This window comes from Centrocercus urophasianus, unplaced genomic scaffold, assembly GCF_019232065.1.
Source record: "Centrocercus urophasianus isolate 14NV4802_14NV808 unplaced genomic scaffold, USGS_Curo_1.0 seq_25, whole genome shotgun sequence".
NCBI lineage: Eukaryota > Metazoa > Chordata > Aves > Galliformes > Phasianidae > Centrocercus > Centrocercus urophasianus.
Window position 1 is genome coordinate 16,365,214 of NW_024884811.1, and position 13,036 is coordinate 16,378,249.

Here is a 13,036-nt window from a genome sequence, read left to right on the forward strand (position 1 = left end):
ATCTTAATTCCTACGTGACCTAAGTAGATCTTATGGAAGTCATTCTCCACAGTCTCTTGCCATGTTGAGGAGACAAGGGCATAGCATATCTGTCATTCTCCTCCATTTCCTCCTTTCCAAACCTTTGAAGCCCTTATTTGCAGAAGTTCCTCAGTCCTTCCATTTTAGGAACATAAAGTCTGGGATTGTCTCCCTCCAGAGAGAACTCAAGGGAAGTTCTTTTGTTCTTTCAGTATTTTCTGCAGTTGTGTAAATTCGTTTTAGGTCTAGAGCTATAAAAAGTGTTTGCATACTAAATATGTAAACTGTTTATAATTGCACTAGTCAAATAATCCCTACTGTTAGTAGTGAAGAAATAACATTGTCTTATCTGGTATGCCCTCAGACAGGGAAATCTGAAGAACTGTTGAGTGCACTTGGTTGCCATGGTTTCCCTCCAACATCAGACTGCGAGGAACTACTGATTGAGTATCTGGAAGTAGAGGACAGTGAGGATCATCAACTTATGCCAAGTCATGACAATGGTCGTCCCAGTAAAAATGCAAAAATTACACCCAAGGAAACAGACAGAGACTCAGGACGAGGGAGCTGTGATAGCCCTTCTCTGCTTTCTGAAAAGTGCAGGGAGACCTGCGCCCTTCCATCAGCACTTCAAACACAAGATGTAAGAGATGTTCAAGAAAAGAAAGCAGGGAAAAGAAGCTGGGAAAGTCACTGTGTAGGCTCAGAACGAAAAGCACTCCTTATTAACAATGAGAGTGCAAAATCATCCAGATGGCCTGCAGTTCAGTTACCTAACAATCAGCCTCCTGTTTTTGCGTACCACAGCATTCTAGAAGCTAACAAGATAACACTGACTACCACAAATATGAATGTTGCAGCAGTTTTGGTGGAAAATGAAGAAAAGCATCAGTCACTATATACTATCTCTGAAACCATCCCTGGAGGCATGGAAAAGCAAGAAGAGATGGAAAATTTGCTTTCCAAAACTGAGCAAACCACAGTGCGGGTCAAACAAAACAGATCCAATGAAAAGTCACCGTTTTTGGGTGCTGCATTCATGGATTACGTAGAAGTTCACAAAGTCAGACAGAATGAGGAACCATCAGTATTACTGAAACATAAAGAAAACAGTGGAAAGATTGAAAAATACACTATTTCAGGAGCCAGCAAAGAATACACAAAGGTCTCAACAGTCATGAACCATAGTATTCTAGTATTAATGCCAGATTCACGAGTTCTGCACGCACCTACGGCCCAAGAACCTGCAAAAGAAACATCTCAGAACCTTCAGCAAGGTCAAGTGGAAAAAAACATGAGCTACTGCCTGACAGCTCCACGTGACTGCAAAAGAGAAACTAGTGGATCAGACTACATGGACCCATCCTCATTTATGCCCCCCTTTAAATAATTAAAAGTGTGATCACTCTTTATCAGGTAATGCTACAGAATGAATCAAATACAATCAGTATAGTAATGCTATGGCTTAAGATTATGCTACTACATCACAACTGTAGCTTGTACCTTTTCCTAGCTGAGAAGTCTGTGATCTACATTTGATTTTGTTAATAGTTATGTACAGTAAAAAAAAAAACAAAACAAAAAAAAAAAAAACAACGTAGCACAGAGTTCCTTTTAAAAATAGCCTTCTACATGTATTATATAAAGAATAGAATAAACTATGGGTTGACATAACAATCATAGAAGTAAATCTTGGATCACTGACACATGATTCTTACAGAAGGAAATGTGGAAATGGTACTCTATGCCATGAAAAATACATTATGAATTAATTATTCAGTTCTGCAATTCTTCTGTAGTTTGATTAAACCTAAGGGAATTTGCAGATTCAACAAAGACTGAGATTGTTTTGGCCTGGTGCACCATAATTGTCTGAGCAGTTTCTAAATCAGATATATCATTACACAGTAACACTGATATACAATGTATTTTTTTTCTGAATGTATTGTGACACTAGATTAAGTTTTCTTTATATTCTTTCTCAATTCTTAAGAAAAATGAAGCTCTTACGTATGAAACAATCATATATGAAAGAATATATTTAACTAATAGCATTAAAATAACAAACTCTTCACAAAATGACAGAAAACTTTGCATCCTATTCCAATCAAATCGAACTCGAAAAAACACAAAAACAGGGCACTATTTGATACACTGCCTTACTGTACATATGACACAATTCTACTTTAGTACAATCCCATACATTTAACAATGTATTTTTAAAGGATATTTTTCTATTACCAAGAAAAAAAAAAGCAAAATAAAATATTTTTTAATTTCCCAATGTTATTTTGCTAATTAGTAGCTGAAACTGAGGTAACAAGTAAAGCTGCCATTTCTATACAAAGCATAAAATTAAACTTTATACTAATCAAGAATATGAAGTAATTTTTAAACTGTATTTCTAATATATTGCTGATGTATTAGTATTTGAATTGTAAATTATTTATTTCAGATGTTTTTTACCAGCTGTTATTATAAAATTAAAATAGAATGTAGGTTTTGAGAGTAAAGCTTCTTTCCCACTTAGTCTGTACTCTTGTCAATCATGATCATCTGCATCCTTAGCAATTGTGTACATTTTTATCTGAGCTTGGAAGGCAGGTTTGAAGACAGACTTGTCATAATGAACTCACCAAAATGAATTCTGGAATTCGTTCTCCGCAGTCAGAATATGAGGCATAACCTCATAATCAGTGCTCTGCTGAAATAGTGGTGGGAGTGAGAGAAGAGTCCATGACTCAAAGTGGAATCACCATGAAGTCATTACAGCCCTTCTTGAAACAAAAATTTAATATACTCCAGGAAAGTAAGAACAAGTGGCTGATTAAAGCTGGGTCAAGTATTTAGCAAACAGCACTAGCTTCGGGAGGAATTAGGAACATAAGGTAAACAAAATTGTACTGTACATGTTGTGGAAAGTATATTTACCATAGATGAGCTCTCTTCTTTCTTGTCCTTCATGTACAGCTTCATATTTCCCTAGCTTTTTATGATTTTTTGCACTGAGGCAGCCTTCCTGCAGTATCGGGTAACCTTGTGCAGAGCCACACTAAACAGATCCTCTGATTTTGAAGGTTACAGAAGGCTGCATCTGCTTTGTCAAAACAGATTTTCATACTATATTTCCATGCCATGGAACTGCTCAAATACAGATCTGTTAAGCTGTCTAGTCCTTTCACTGGCGGGACTTAAGATTTTAACTAATTATCTGTGTGTATATAAACACATTTTGGGGATACTGCAACTTCTACTTTAGGCATCAAATGTAGAGTCTGTGATCTCTGCTTACAATGTATTGCCCACTTCTGGAGGCTGATCTGGGCAATTGGATGTTCTGATGGAGGCGTAGCAAGAGATCTTAAATTCCTAATTCAGCCACTCAGTTCAACACTTGAAGACATGAAGTGGCTGTTTAAGAAAGCAGCCAAGCATAAAATTTTGTTTGGTTATAGGTAACAGGACAATGTTATTGTAGCATTTGAGGTATATCTTACAGGTTTCCTAGAAGTACTAAAAAAGTACTGAAAAGAAATTATCAAGCTATCAGTCAAAACTGGAATGTTTTGCAGGACAGTAATATGTCTCCATGTGTTTAAGCTGATAGCGTACTATCTCCTTCTGACAGTGCTTCATCCTTCTGATTGTAATGCTCTATTTTTCTGACTGAGTCTCAAAGAGCTGATCCGTATCAGACAAGTTCTCTTACCTTACAAGATAGCCATGCCTGAGCTGAGCAGTTATTTTCTACTCCAAGCAGCATGTATAAGGATGTGCTGCTACAGGCCTTTTTATTTATCCCTCTGGTGATGCATAGAGGCTATAGAATCTTACCAGACTACAGCCTAATGATGTTCCTTACATAGTGCATTTTTTGGGTCATATACAGGTTGTTACAGAACATGTGACAAGGTGTCAGCAACAGGCTGTTGCTATTCTCCTGGCTACATTTGATCATAGGCAGGCAGATACAACTTTTAGCAGATTTTAAGTGTATTATTCACCTTGCCTAACTGAAAGTGTCTGCATGTGTACCTAGTTTTTGTTATAGGCATAGAGTCTAGAGTATGATTTTCCTGAAAAATACTTGTTTCTGCTTTGGAAGAGATACTATAAACTCCATTGACTGTTACTACATTTGTCTATCCTAGATTGCTCTAATTGGAGTGTATGGCACTCTAGTCTAAAAATCAGAAGTTAAATCTTTTTTTCAGGAATATTTTTAAAATTGACACTGCTTAAGTTGAAATATAGGCTGTGTTAATATTATGAGGTATGTCCAATTCTAATGCAGCTGTTGGGTCCCAGGAACATCATTAAGACCTTGAGTTCATAAAACCCAAAAGATCAGCTTTTCTTCTAAGTTGCCAGAAGAAAAAAACAATCAAGCAAACAAAAAAACAAGAGTATTTTTCCATGAAAAAAAACCAAAAAAAACAAAAAAACAACAAACAAACAAACAAACAAAACAAAACAAAAAAAACGAACAAAAAAACAAAAAAAAACCAAGATTGGAAGGTACTAAAAAGAAAGCCCCTCCAATAGTTCATGGATTCTCCATCAGGAAGAAAACTGAGTCAGAGTTTTTCTATGCCTATCCATAAATTAGTTCTGAAACTGCAAGATAGCTGTAGTTTAAATTACTCTATGGGGCATAAATTCTTTCCCACCTTTGCCAGTGAGAGTCCCATGATGCCAAATCATCATGGCTTTCTGTTAAGTCAGGAATTCTACCAGAGTGGAAGTGACACATTTTTGGTTGCTCAGAAGTAGCCAAGCTTTTTGAAGAATCTAACTAAAGATTTAAAGAATGCTAACTAAACATGACTTGAACACATTTTTCATGAACATTCATCATCCTTTAAGACGAAAAAATGTGCAGTTGGATTGCTTTTCCTTTGGATGCACTTTCATTGTCAAAAATAACCTGTTACTTCCCAGTTGGGAGTAACACCTTCTAAAAGTGGCCTTGAACATCTATACAGAACTTTTGCACATCAAAAGAGAATAAATTCTGTAAAATCAGAATAATCTTCAGCTAAGTTTGAGGGTCTTTGGATGCTGAAATATTTCATTCTGTCTTGTTTGCAACATCATTTTTTATTACAGCTCTTCAAGGAATAGCTTTTTATTATGAAATAGATGAGATTTTGTAGCAATTGTACACAGTGGAATCTTATAAAGTTATGATATACCCTGATGTAATAACAGGTTCCTGACACCTCCTTCGATATACAGTGGTTAAACACATAACGGAGTTTACCCCAGAAACTGGGATTAGCCCCCTTGGTCTTGCACCAAATTTCTCACTTTGAGTGAAGTTTGAATATTTGGGGTTTGTGTGTGTGTGTGTGTGTGTGTGTGTGTGTGTGTTAAAAGTGTCACTTTTAAATTTCAGTAGCATAAAAGGCTTAAAAAGCTCTTCAGAAAATTAATTTTTTAAATTCATGAATTTGAATATTTTAACAATTTTATTAACAGTTTTCTTCAGTATTGAGAAATATAACTCATTCTGGCTTTTCAAATCAGACTTTTTCTTTTAGCAAGGACAACTTTGATGTACCATTCTAATATTTCAATATGGTGTTCCTGGCTTGAAGAAATCTAACTTACTGAAGTGGACATGTGCTGCCAAAACTTACTTTAACAGAAAATGAAGGTTTGAGGAATGCTCTTGATGATACTCTGTAACTACAAAGGATTATTTAATTACAGTGTAGTCAATTGACCTTATATAATACTAATAAGGGGATATACGTATTTATAGAACAAACTGAAACAAAAAATATAGTGCTAATCAGTTTATGTTGAAGTAGTGAATCCTGTGGTGTATTTGTTTATGTGTGTATGTTTAGATGGCTGGAAAATCTACAGTTGCTTCAAATGTCAGTAAAGTATTTAAAGTGTAGTAATAGCAAATGTTAAAAGTGAATAAGAAGCATTTTATTTGTTGTCTCTGAAGCATTGTATACGTGGAGTTCACATCATTAAGCCTGTAAATGTGTTTGGTAATTTCTCATCAACTTTAAAGGATTTGAAAGTGTTGGGCAAGGATACCAAAGTCATCTAAGCCAGTTTATGAATAGTAGACATTTTCTACAAAGCCATAACGACAAATGAAATGAAAGTTTCATAAGATCAGGCACCATTTTCTTAAAGAATCACTACCTCAGATGTTTTGTGTGCTTTTTTTCCACTCCATTTAAAAAGGCAGATGAGCATTTTCCTTTGTGTGTCAAACTTTAAAAAGTTGTGTTTGTAATGTCTAAATTGTTTTTAATGAACAGCTTGTCATGAAATCCTCATTTTTGTCCCACTAGTAATACTAGGATGGGATGTTAGAGATGCACAGCGAAATAAGAAGAGTTGTTATTTGGGGAGAAAAAAAAAAAAAAAAAAACAATGAAGTTTTCATCTTGTAGGGAAAGCCATGCTGACCAGCCTGGCAGTCACAATTTTCCCCTTTCTGTTTTTTGCCACTGCCTGCGTGCTCAACTCACTAGAACTGAGCAAGCTGAGTTCTCAGAGATGCTCTGATTCCAGATCCTGCCAATGGAACTAAGCATTTGTTAGTACTTACTATTTAGGAAGTTTTCAGGTGAGTTTCTGTGAAGGAAATCTTCAAACAGTTCCTGAGTAAGTGAAAATGGAGACTAGCCCCACTTTCAACTGTCGCAGAACACGTACTGAAAACCAAGTCACTCACTTCCTTCAGCTCCAGTGATAGCGATGTGGAAGGATTGACTGAATTACACTGAGCAAGAAAAATCTTGTGGCTTGGCCTTGAAAATCTTTTGAAACAAACTTTGAAAATATTTTGAAACAAATAAAGAAATTTCATCATCTTTCCTGCATATGTCAAGCAGGAGATCAGGATAAATGGAATACAGAAACACATTGTGTATGACGAAAGAAAGAGTAGTTTATGATGGGAGGAGGGACATGGTTGCTGCATGTGTCAGAACAGGAAAGTCCAGTCAATACGCTGTAGGATGGTGACTAAGAAGTGACTGAGAAGACAAGAGGGAGAACAGAAAATGAAAACGAAAGAATAAAATGTAAGAGTAGATTAAAAAAGTCAAACAGTAACGTACAGTAACGTGGGAAAAAAATACTTCTACATCAAAAATGGCAATATGTGCAGCTACTTGAGATAATCCACAAAAAATAGTAATGCCTCATTATGTGCTAACCAGTTGGTAAGATGCTGAAATTGACCACTACAGATCATCTATTACATAAAAGGTGAAAAAGACTAATACATGAAAGTTGGTTACTCTGTTTATATTAATTATGGGGTTTTCTCCCAGTAATCTGGTATTGGTCCCTGACAAACCATGTTTGAAGGGCTGGGCCCCTCTGCTGTTAGATTTCCTACATTCCTAAGGAAAAAATTCACAAAAATAAAGTGTACCACACAGTCTTTAAATAAAACTTCAAGTTTTATTTAATTTTTTTTAACAGATAATTCTTATTTATCCATTCACGATGTCTCACAGATACACTTACCACTCTTAAGCATTCTTATATTGATTAAACGACTGATAAGCTCCAAGAGATAAAGAATTTTGTGGATACTAGCAAACGGTCGGTAGACATTTCTGGGCATTGTTTTAGTTTGTGCCTGTGACAACAGAAACATACATGACTACGACAGTCATTAACACTTTCCTTAATCACAAAGTCCGTGTCTTGGTGATAAATTCTGAGATTTACCCAGACATTTAAAATGCATTTTTGCCATTTAATATAAGTTTTTAAGAGAGACGATGTATGTTGAAAGCAATCCAAAGAAATGTCTGAATTATTTGTATGACCTCTTGCCACGCTGATGGGCTAAAAACTGGGTGTACTCTCAACATTAGTGCACAGAGAAGTTAGAAATAAGAAAGATTTTTCGCACTTTTTATTTTCAGAATTCAGAGCTATTATGCAGTTTGACTCTGTGGTGCTGCTTTTGGTCTAGGTCTTTATCAGATAATTTTATCTTTGGAGAATGCTGCTTCTGTTTTAGTGAGCTGCTCACTACCTTCACCTCATTTTGACATAAGTAAAAATGGATAGATTTCACTTCATTTCCTGCAAGGATCGTAATGATACAAAGACATAGCACTGAGTAAATTTTTAGATGATGCTGGGAATCCCTGTAGACGTCACTAGTAGAAAGTATGCCTTGAGTAGGACAGAACACTATATATGCTAAGGAATACACAGATTTTTCTACAAAATACAATTTTTTTATATCGATATGTTTTAATGTTCATAATGCTGTAGACTACTCTGAATTCTCATTTCCGGATCCATCATTCCAGAGGAAGAGGAAAAACTACTACTCAGATATACTCAGAAGGGATTCCCTGGGCTGATACACTGTTGTTCATTTTTCATCTTGTAAAGCAATTTTTAATTCTGACCAAAAATGCCACTCTTCATCTGGAATGACACAGCCATCGGTTTTGTAAATGCATTTTATTTCTCAGAGATATTCAGCACTGTCTGAATTTCTGAAATCTTTATATTGTGCTTCATATAATGTTTCTGAGTCAATGTGTAGGACAGTGACATCAAACTCCCTGCTCTGATTTTTCCTGTCCAGGAAAAAAAAATACCAAAAACCACTAGTTAATTGTATTTGTTCAAATTTCTGACATGCTGTTAAGTGCAGGGGAAAGTCTCTGGACCTTCCTTGTCTTTGATAGTAGCAGCAGGTGTCTCAAAGAAACTTAGATATAAATCGTATTTCATGTTCTGAACATCATGCACAATAAACAACATGCTTCTCAACTAAGAAATAGCCAGTCCAATATTTAAAGTTTTTTGGTTTTTTTTTATATTTGTGTAAAAAAAATTCATTCTTAGCCTTTCAATAAAAGCCAGGCATTTTTTTTCAATTACATTTTCAGAATTTGCATGCAATCTGGAACATTCAAGTTACTGTAGTGTCATTACTTTAGCAGCACAATGACGTCAAGCACAATTAGTTTATGAACTAGACCCAAATGTTTTGTAAATTTCTAAAATTAAAAAAATCATAGAAAGTAGATTTCATATTCAGTATGTACACTGGTTGGAACGTACTGGTATAAAAACAGTTGCTCAGGAATTCCCCGTTGTTTCTAAGTGTAGTTGAAGGAAAATGCTTTAAAATTATGTATTTTTTAAGTTCATAATATCGAAAATGCTGGCTTTAATAAAATCTGTTAGCAATTTCACTTGTAAGATCAATATTGTTATTGAAGTCTGTAGCTTTCTGGTGGACTTTTCTACATTTTGTCATTGTAAAATCTCTTTGCAATGGTGTTCGCATTTCAAGTTAATAAAAGCTCTTGAATAGAATTCACAAAATCTTCTAGTCTTCCTCCTAAAAATATATTAATTTCATTATATATAACAAGGAAGAGTCAGAATTCAGCACAGTTTGTAGGACAGGTTCCTACATATTCCACAAATTGAAGGCTCAGTAATAGATATGTTTAGCCCACTGAGCATGCAGGAGACTTCACACTGCGTTACTGAAAGAGCCATGTACATCCATGCATCCAAAGCTGGGAATTAAAGAATCTCCTTTGTGAAGAGGAGGGGCTTCTGACTTCCTGGAGAAGCTGGTTGCTTTACTCATGTTTATTTTCACTCCTAGAATATATTCTTCAGAGAAAAAAACAAGTAGTATACTCATCTAATCCAAACCTGTGGGAGAGAAGGCAGAACTGGAGGGAAATCTGAATTGCTATTGCCTACAATTGGACTTTGAGGGTTCATGGAAATTACAGAGTAAATGCAGAAAGCTCCTTCACAAGGTCACTACTTTTAGGGTCATGTTTCCTTACAGCTCTCTTTTATTTTTCTTCCACTGAAATTCAGGCATTGTGAGTTTTCACAAGTAAAGTTTGATTGAAGTTTGACTGAACAAGTTTGAGAATTTGGAAGTACAAATGTATGTAAGCACTTCACTCGTTAGCAGAAAGTGGAAATCTCTGACCCATCACAGCAACATCAGAACATTTTCCTGCAGAGCTGGGGCTGCATTTCAGGGTAGGCAGACTTCTACCTCCAGAGTTGCTAGGGTTTTTTTCCAAAATATTGCAAAATATCATCCATATGAATCACAGAATGTTTGGGTTGGAAGGGACCTTTAAGATCATCTAGTTCCAACCTCCTGCTAAAGGCAGGGACACCACTTTCTACACCACGTAGCTCAGAGCCCCATCCAGTCTAGCCTTCAGTGTTTCCGGAGACGGGGCATTCACAAGTTCACTGGGAAAGCTACCTGCCTTCCTTTTTCTTGAGGTGCACTCCTGGGGTTGGAGGACAAGGTCCTTGAATATTGATCATCTGTATTGGGCCCTTCTTCCTTCCAGGGCCTTATCTCACGTCAACCTGCAAAGCAGTTCCCTGAAGAGGTCAGAGTTTGCTCTCCTGAAGCCCAGAGCAGCAAGCTTGCAGTGCACCTTTGATGCCCTAAGGATCATTAACTCCACAATTTCATGGTCACTGGATCCAAGGCTGCCCTTGAGTTTCACATTATTCTTTGGTTTTTTCTTGTTGATGAGGACAAGGTCCAGCATAGCACTTTTTCCTGTAGGTTCTTGTACAACATGGAAGAGGAAGTTATCAACAACATATTCCAGGAATCTCTCTCATTGCTGGTGCCCTGCTGTGTTGTTCCTCCAACAAATATTGGGGTCGCCATGATGACTGGGGAACTGAATTTGAAGCTGCTCCTATCTGTTTATAGAACGCCTCATCCAGTCGGTTTTTCTGGTCTGGCAGCCTATAGCAGATTCCCACTACAGTGTTTCCTTCCCCTGCCTTCCCTTTAATCCTAACCCATAACCTCTCAGTCAGCTCTTTATCTATCCACAGGTGCAGGTCCATGGGCTCCAGCTGGTCATTGATGTAGAAGGCAATACCCAATCCTTTTTCCCTTGCCAGTCTTTTCCAAAGAGTTTATACCCATCCATTCCTACATTCTAGTCATGAGAGCCAACCCACCACATCTCAGTTGATGCCAATAACATCACAGCCCTGTAGGCATGCACATGCCTGCAACTCTTTTTGCTTGTTCCCCATGCTCTGTGCATTAGTACATAGGCATAATTTTCACTGGCAATTGTGTGTAATTACTGTGTATAGTGGTTACTAGGGAATACCATCACAAATCTATTTCTTCTGCTACTATTTAGTATTATTACATGGGGGAATGGGGAAGAAATGAAAGAAGGCAAATTGGTCTGCTTTCCAAAAATAAAGCAGGCTAAAGCTAGTATTACCTTTGTCTTGTAGAAATATGTTGGGAATTTAAACTAAAGTATATTAACTGAGTTTCATGGGATGAAATTAAACCAAGGTGTAAACCCTGAATGAAAGCAGCATTTACATTCATCCAAAATGTCCTGAAGTGGTCATTACGGTTGGTACATAATGGGAATTTTTCATGGTTCAGAGAAAAAAAAAGTGATTATAGAATCATAGAATCATAGAATGGGCTGGGTTGAAAAGGACCTCAAAGATCATCTGGTTTCCACCCCCCTGCTATGTGCAGGGTCACCAATCACCAGACCAGGCTGTCCAGAGCCACATGCAGCCTGGCCTTGAATGCCTCCAGGGATGGGGCATCCACAATCTCCTTGGGCAACCTGTTCCAGTGTGTCACCACCCTCTGTGTGAAAAACTTCCTCCTAATATCTAACCTAAACATTCCCTGATTCTGTTTAAAGCCATTCCCCCTTGCCCTATCACTATCCACCCTCATAAACAGCCATTCTCCCTCCTGCTTACACATTCCCTTCAAGTACTGAAAGGCCGCAATGAGGTCTCCCAGGAGCATTCTGTTTCCCAAGCTAAACAAGCCTGGTTCCTCAACCTTTCTTCACAGGAGAGATGCTATAATAATAAATGTAAGTAACAAATAATTACAACTTTGTCAGCCAAAAGCAATGTGACTCTAAATTTCCTCTATATGGAGGAAAAGGATCTGGGGGTGTTACCTGACAGCTGGCTAAACACGAGCCTGCTGTGTGCCCAGGTGGCTAAGAAAGCCAATGGCATCCTGGCTTGAGTCAGTAATAGTGCAGACAGCAGAAGGTGATCATCCCTCTGTACCAGTAGTGGTGAGGCCATGCCTTGAGCACTGTGCTCAGTTTTTGGCCCCCCACTACAAGAAAGGTAAAAGAGTGTGTCCAGAGAAGGGCAGTGAAGCTTTGAAGGGTCTGGAGAACAGGTCTTATGGGGAGCAGCTGAGGGAACTGGGACGTCTGGAGGAAGCTTACAGGAGACCTTATTGCCGTCTTCAGCTCCCTGAAAGTAGGTTGTGGTGAAGCAGGGGTTGGCCTCTTCTCCCACTAACAGCGATAGGAAAAGAAGAGATGGCCTTAAATTGTGCCAGGGGAGTATCAGGTTGGATGGTAGGAAGAACTTCTCAGAAAGAGCAGTGAGCTATTGTAAGGGGCTCCCAAGGAGCTGGTGGTGTCATTGTCCTTGCAGTTTTTTGCTGACCCTGGAGCAGACACAGGCATGGGCTGACAGTTGGACTAAATGGTCTCATTGGCCTTTCCAACCTTAGTGAGTCCATTACACTGTTTCCCTGATTTGTCATTTCTGCCAAGGCCCCGCACACCCACGCTCAGCCTGGGAGTGCTTTCTCTGTTAAGTGATGGCCAACACACAGAAAATTTATCGGCATTTCAGAGTGATGAGAACTTGTAACCATATTCCTCATGACCGCACATTCAGCATTAGCCACTCCTCCGAGGTGTTTGTGCTTCTTTATGTACGAGATTATTTCACCTTGTGCTCGACCATCATTCATTCAAAAAAAAAAAGAAACGCAACTCAGTAGTAGCTCAGGTCCGGCCTTGCACATCGGGCCACCCTGAAGTCAGCGACGCCCCGGCGGCCTTCAGCCCCGAGCAGAGCGGCGCGCCGCTGACCAGCAGCCCATCCAGACGGCCGCAGCGGCAGAACAGCGAGGGGAGGGGCGAGGGCGGCGGCCCGTGAGGCGGCTGTGGCGGCGGGC

The 13,036-nt window shown here is 38.3% G+C and overlaps 1 protein-coding gene across 22 annotated transcripts in view; it reads left to right on the forward strand.

Moving 5' to 3' along the window:
* PRLR (prolactin receptor) overlaps nucleotides 1-9,366 on the forward strand; it is a 194,013-nt gene extending 184,647 nt beyond the window's left edge. For 20 of the 22 annotated variants that reach the window (XM_042825635.1, XM_042825642.1, XM_042825649.1 and 17 more), the window contains one exon: nucleotides 386-4,346. In XM_042825635.1, coding sequence (XP_042681569.1) covers nucleotides 386-1,411 — 1,026 coding nt within the window. In that variant the 3' untranslated portion in view covers nucleotides 1,412-4,346. Of the gene's footprint in view, nucleotides 1-385; nucleotides 4,347-5,550 lie in introns of those variants that run through there. The other 2 variants (XM_042825633.1, XM_042825641.1) reach the window with 2 other exon arrangements.
* The last annotated feature ends 3,670 nt before the right edge of the window (nucleotides 9,367-13,036 follow it).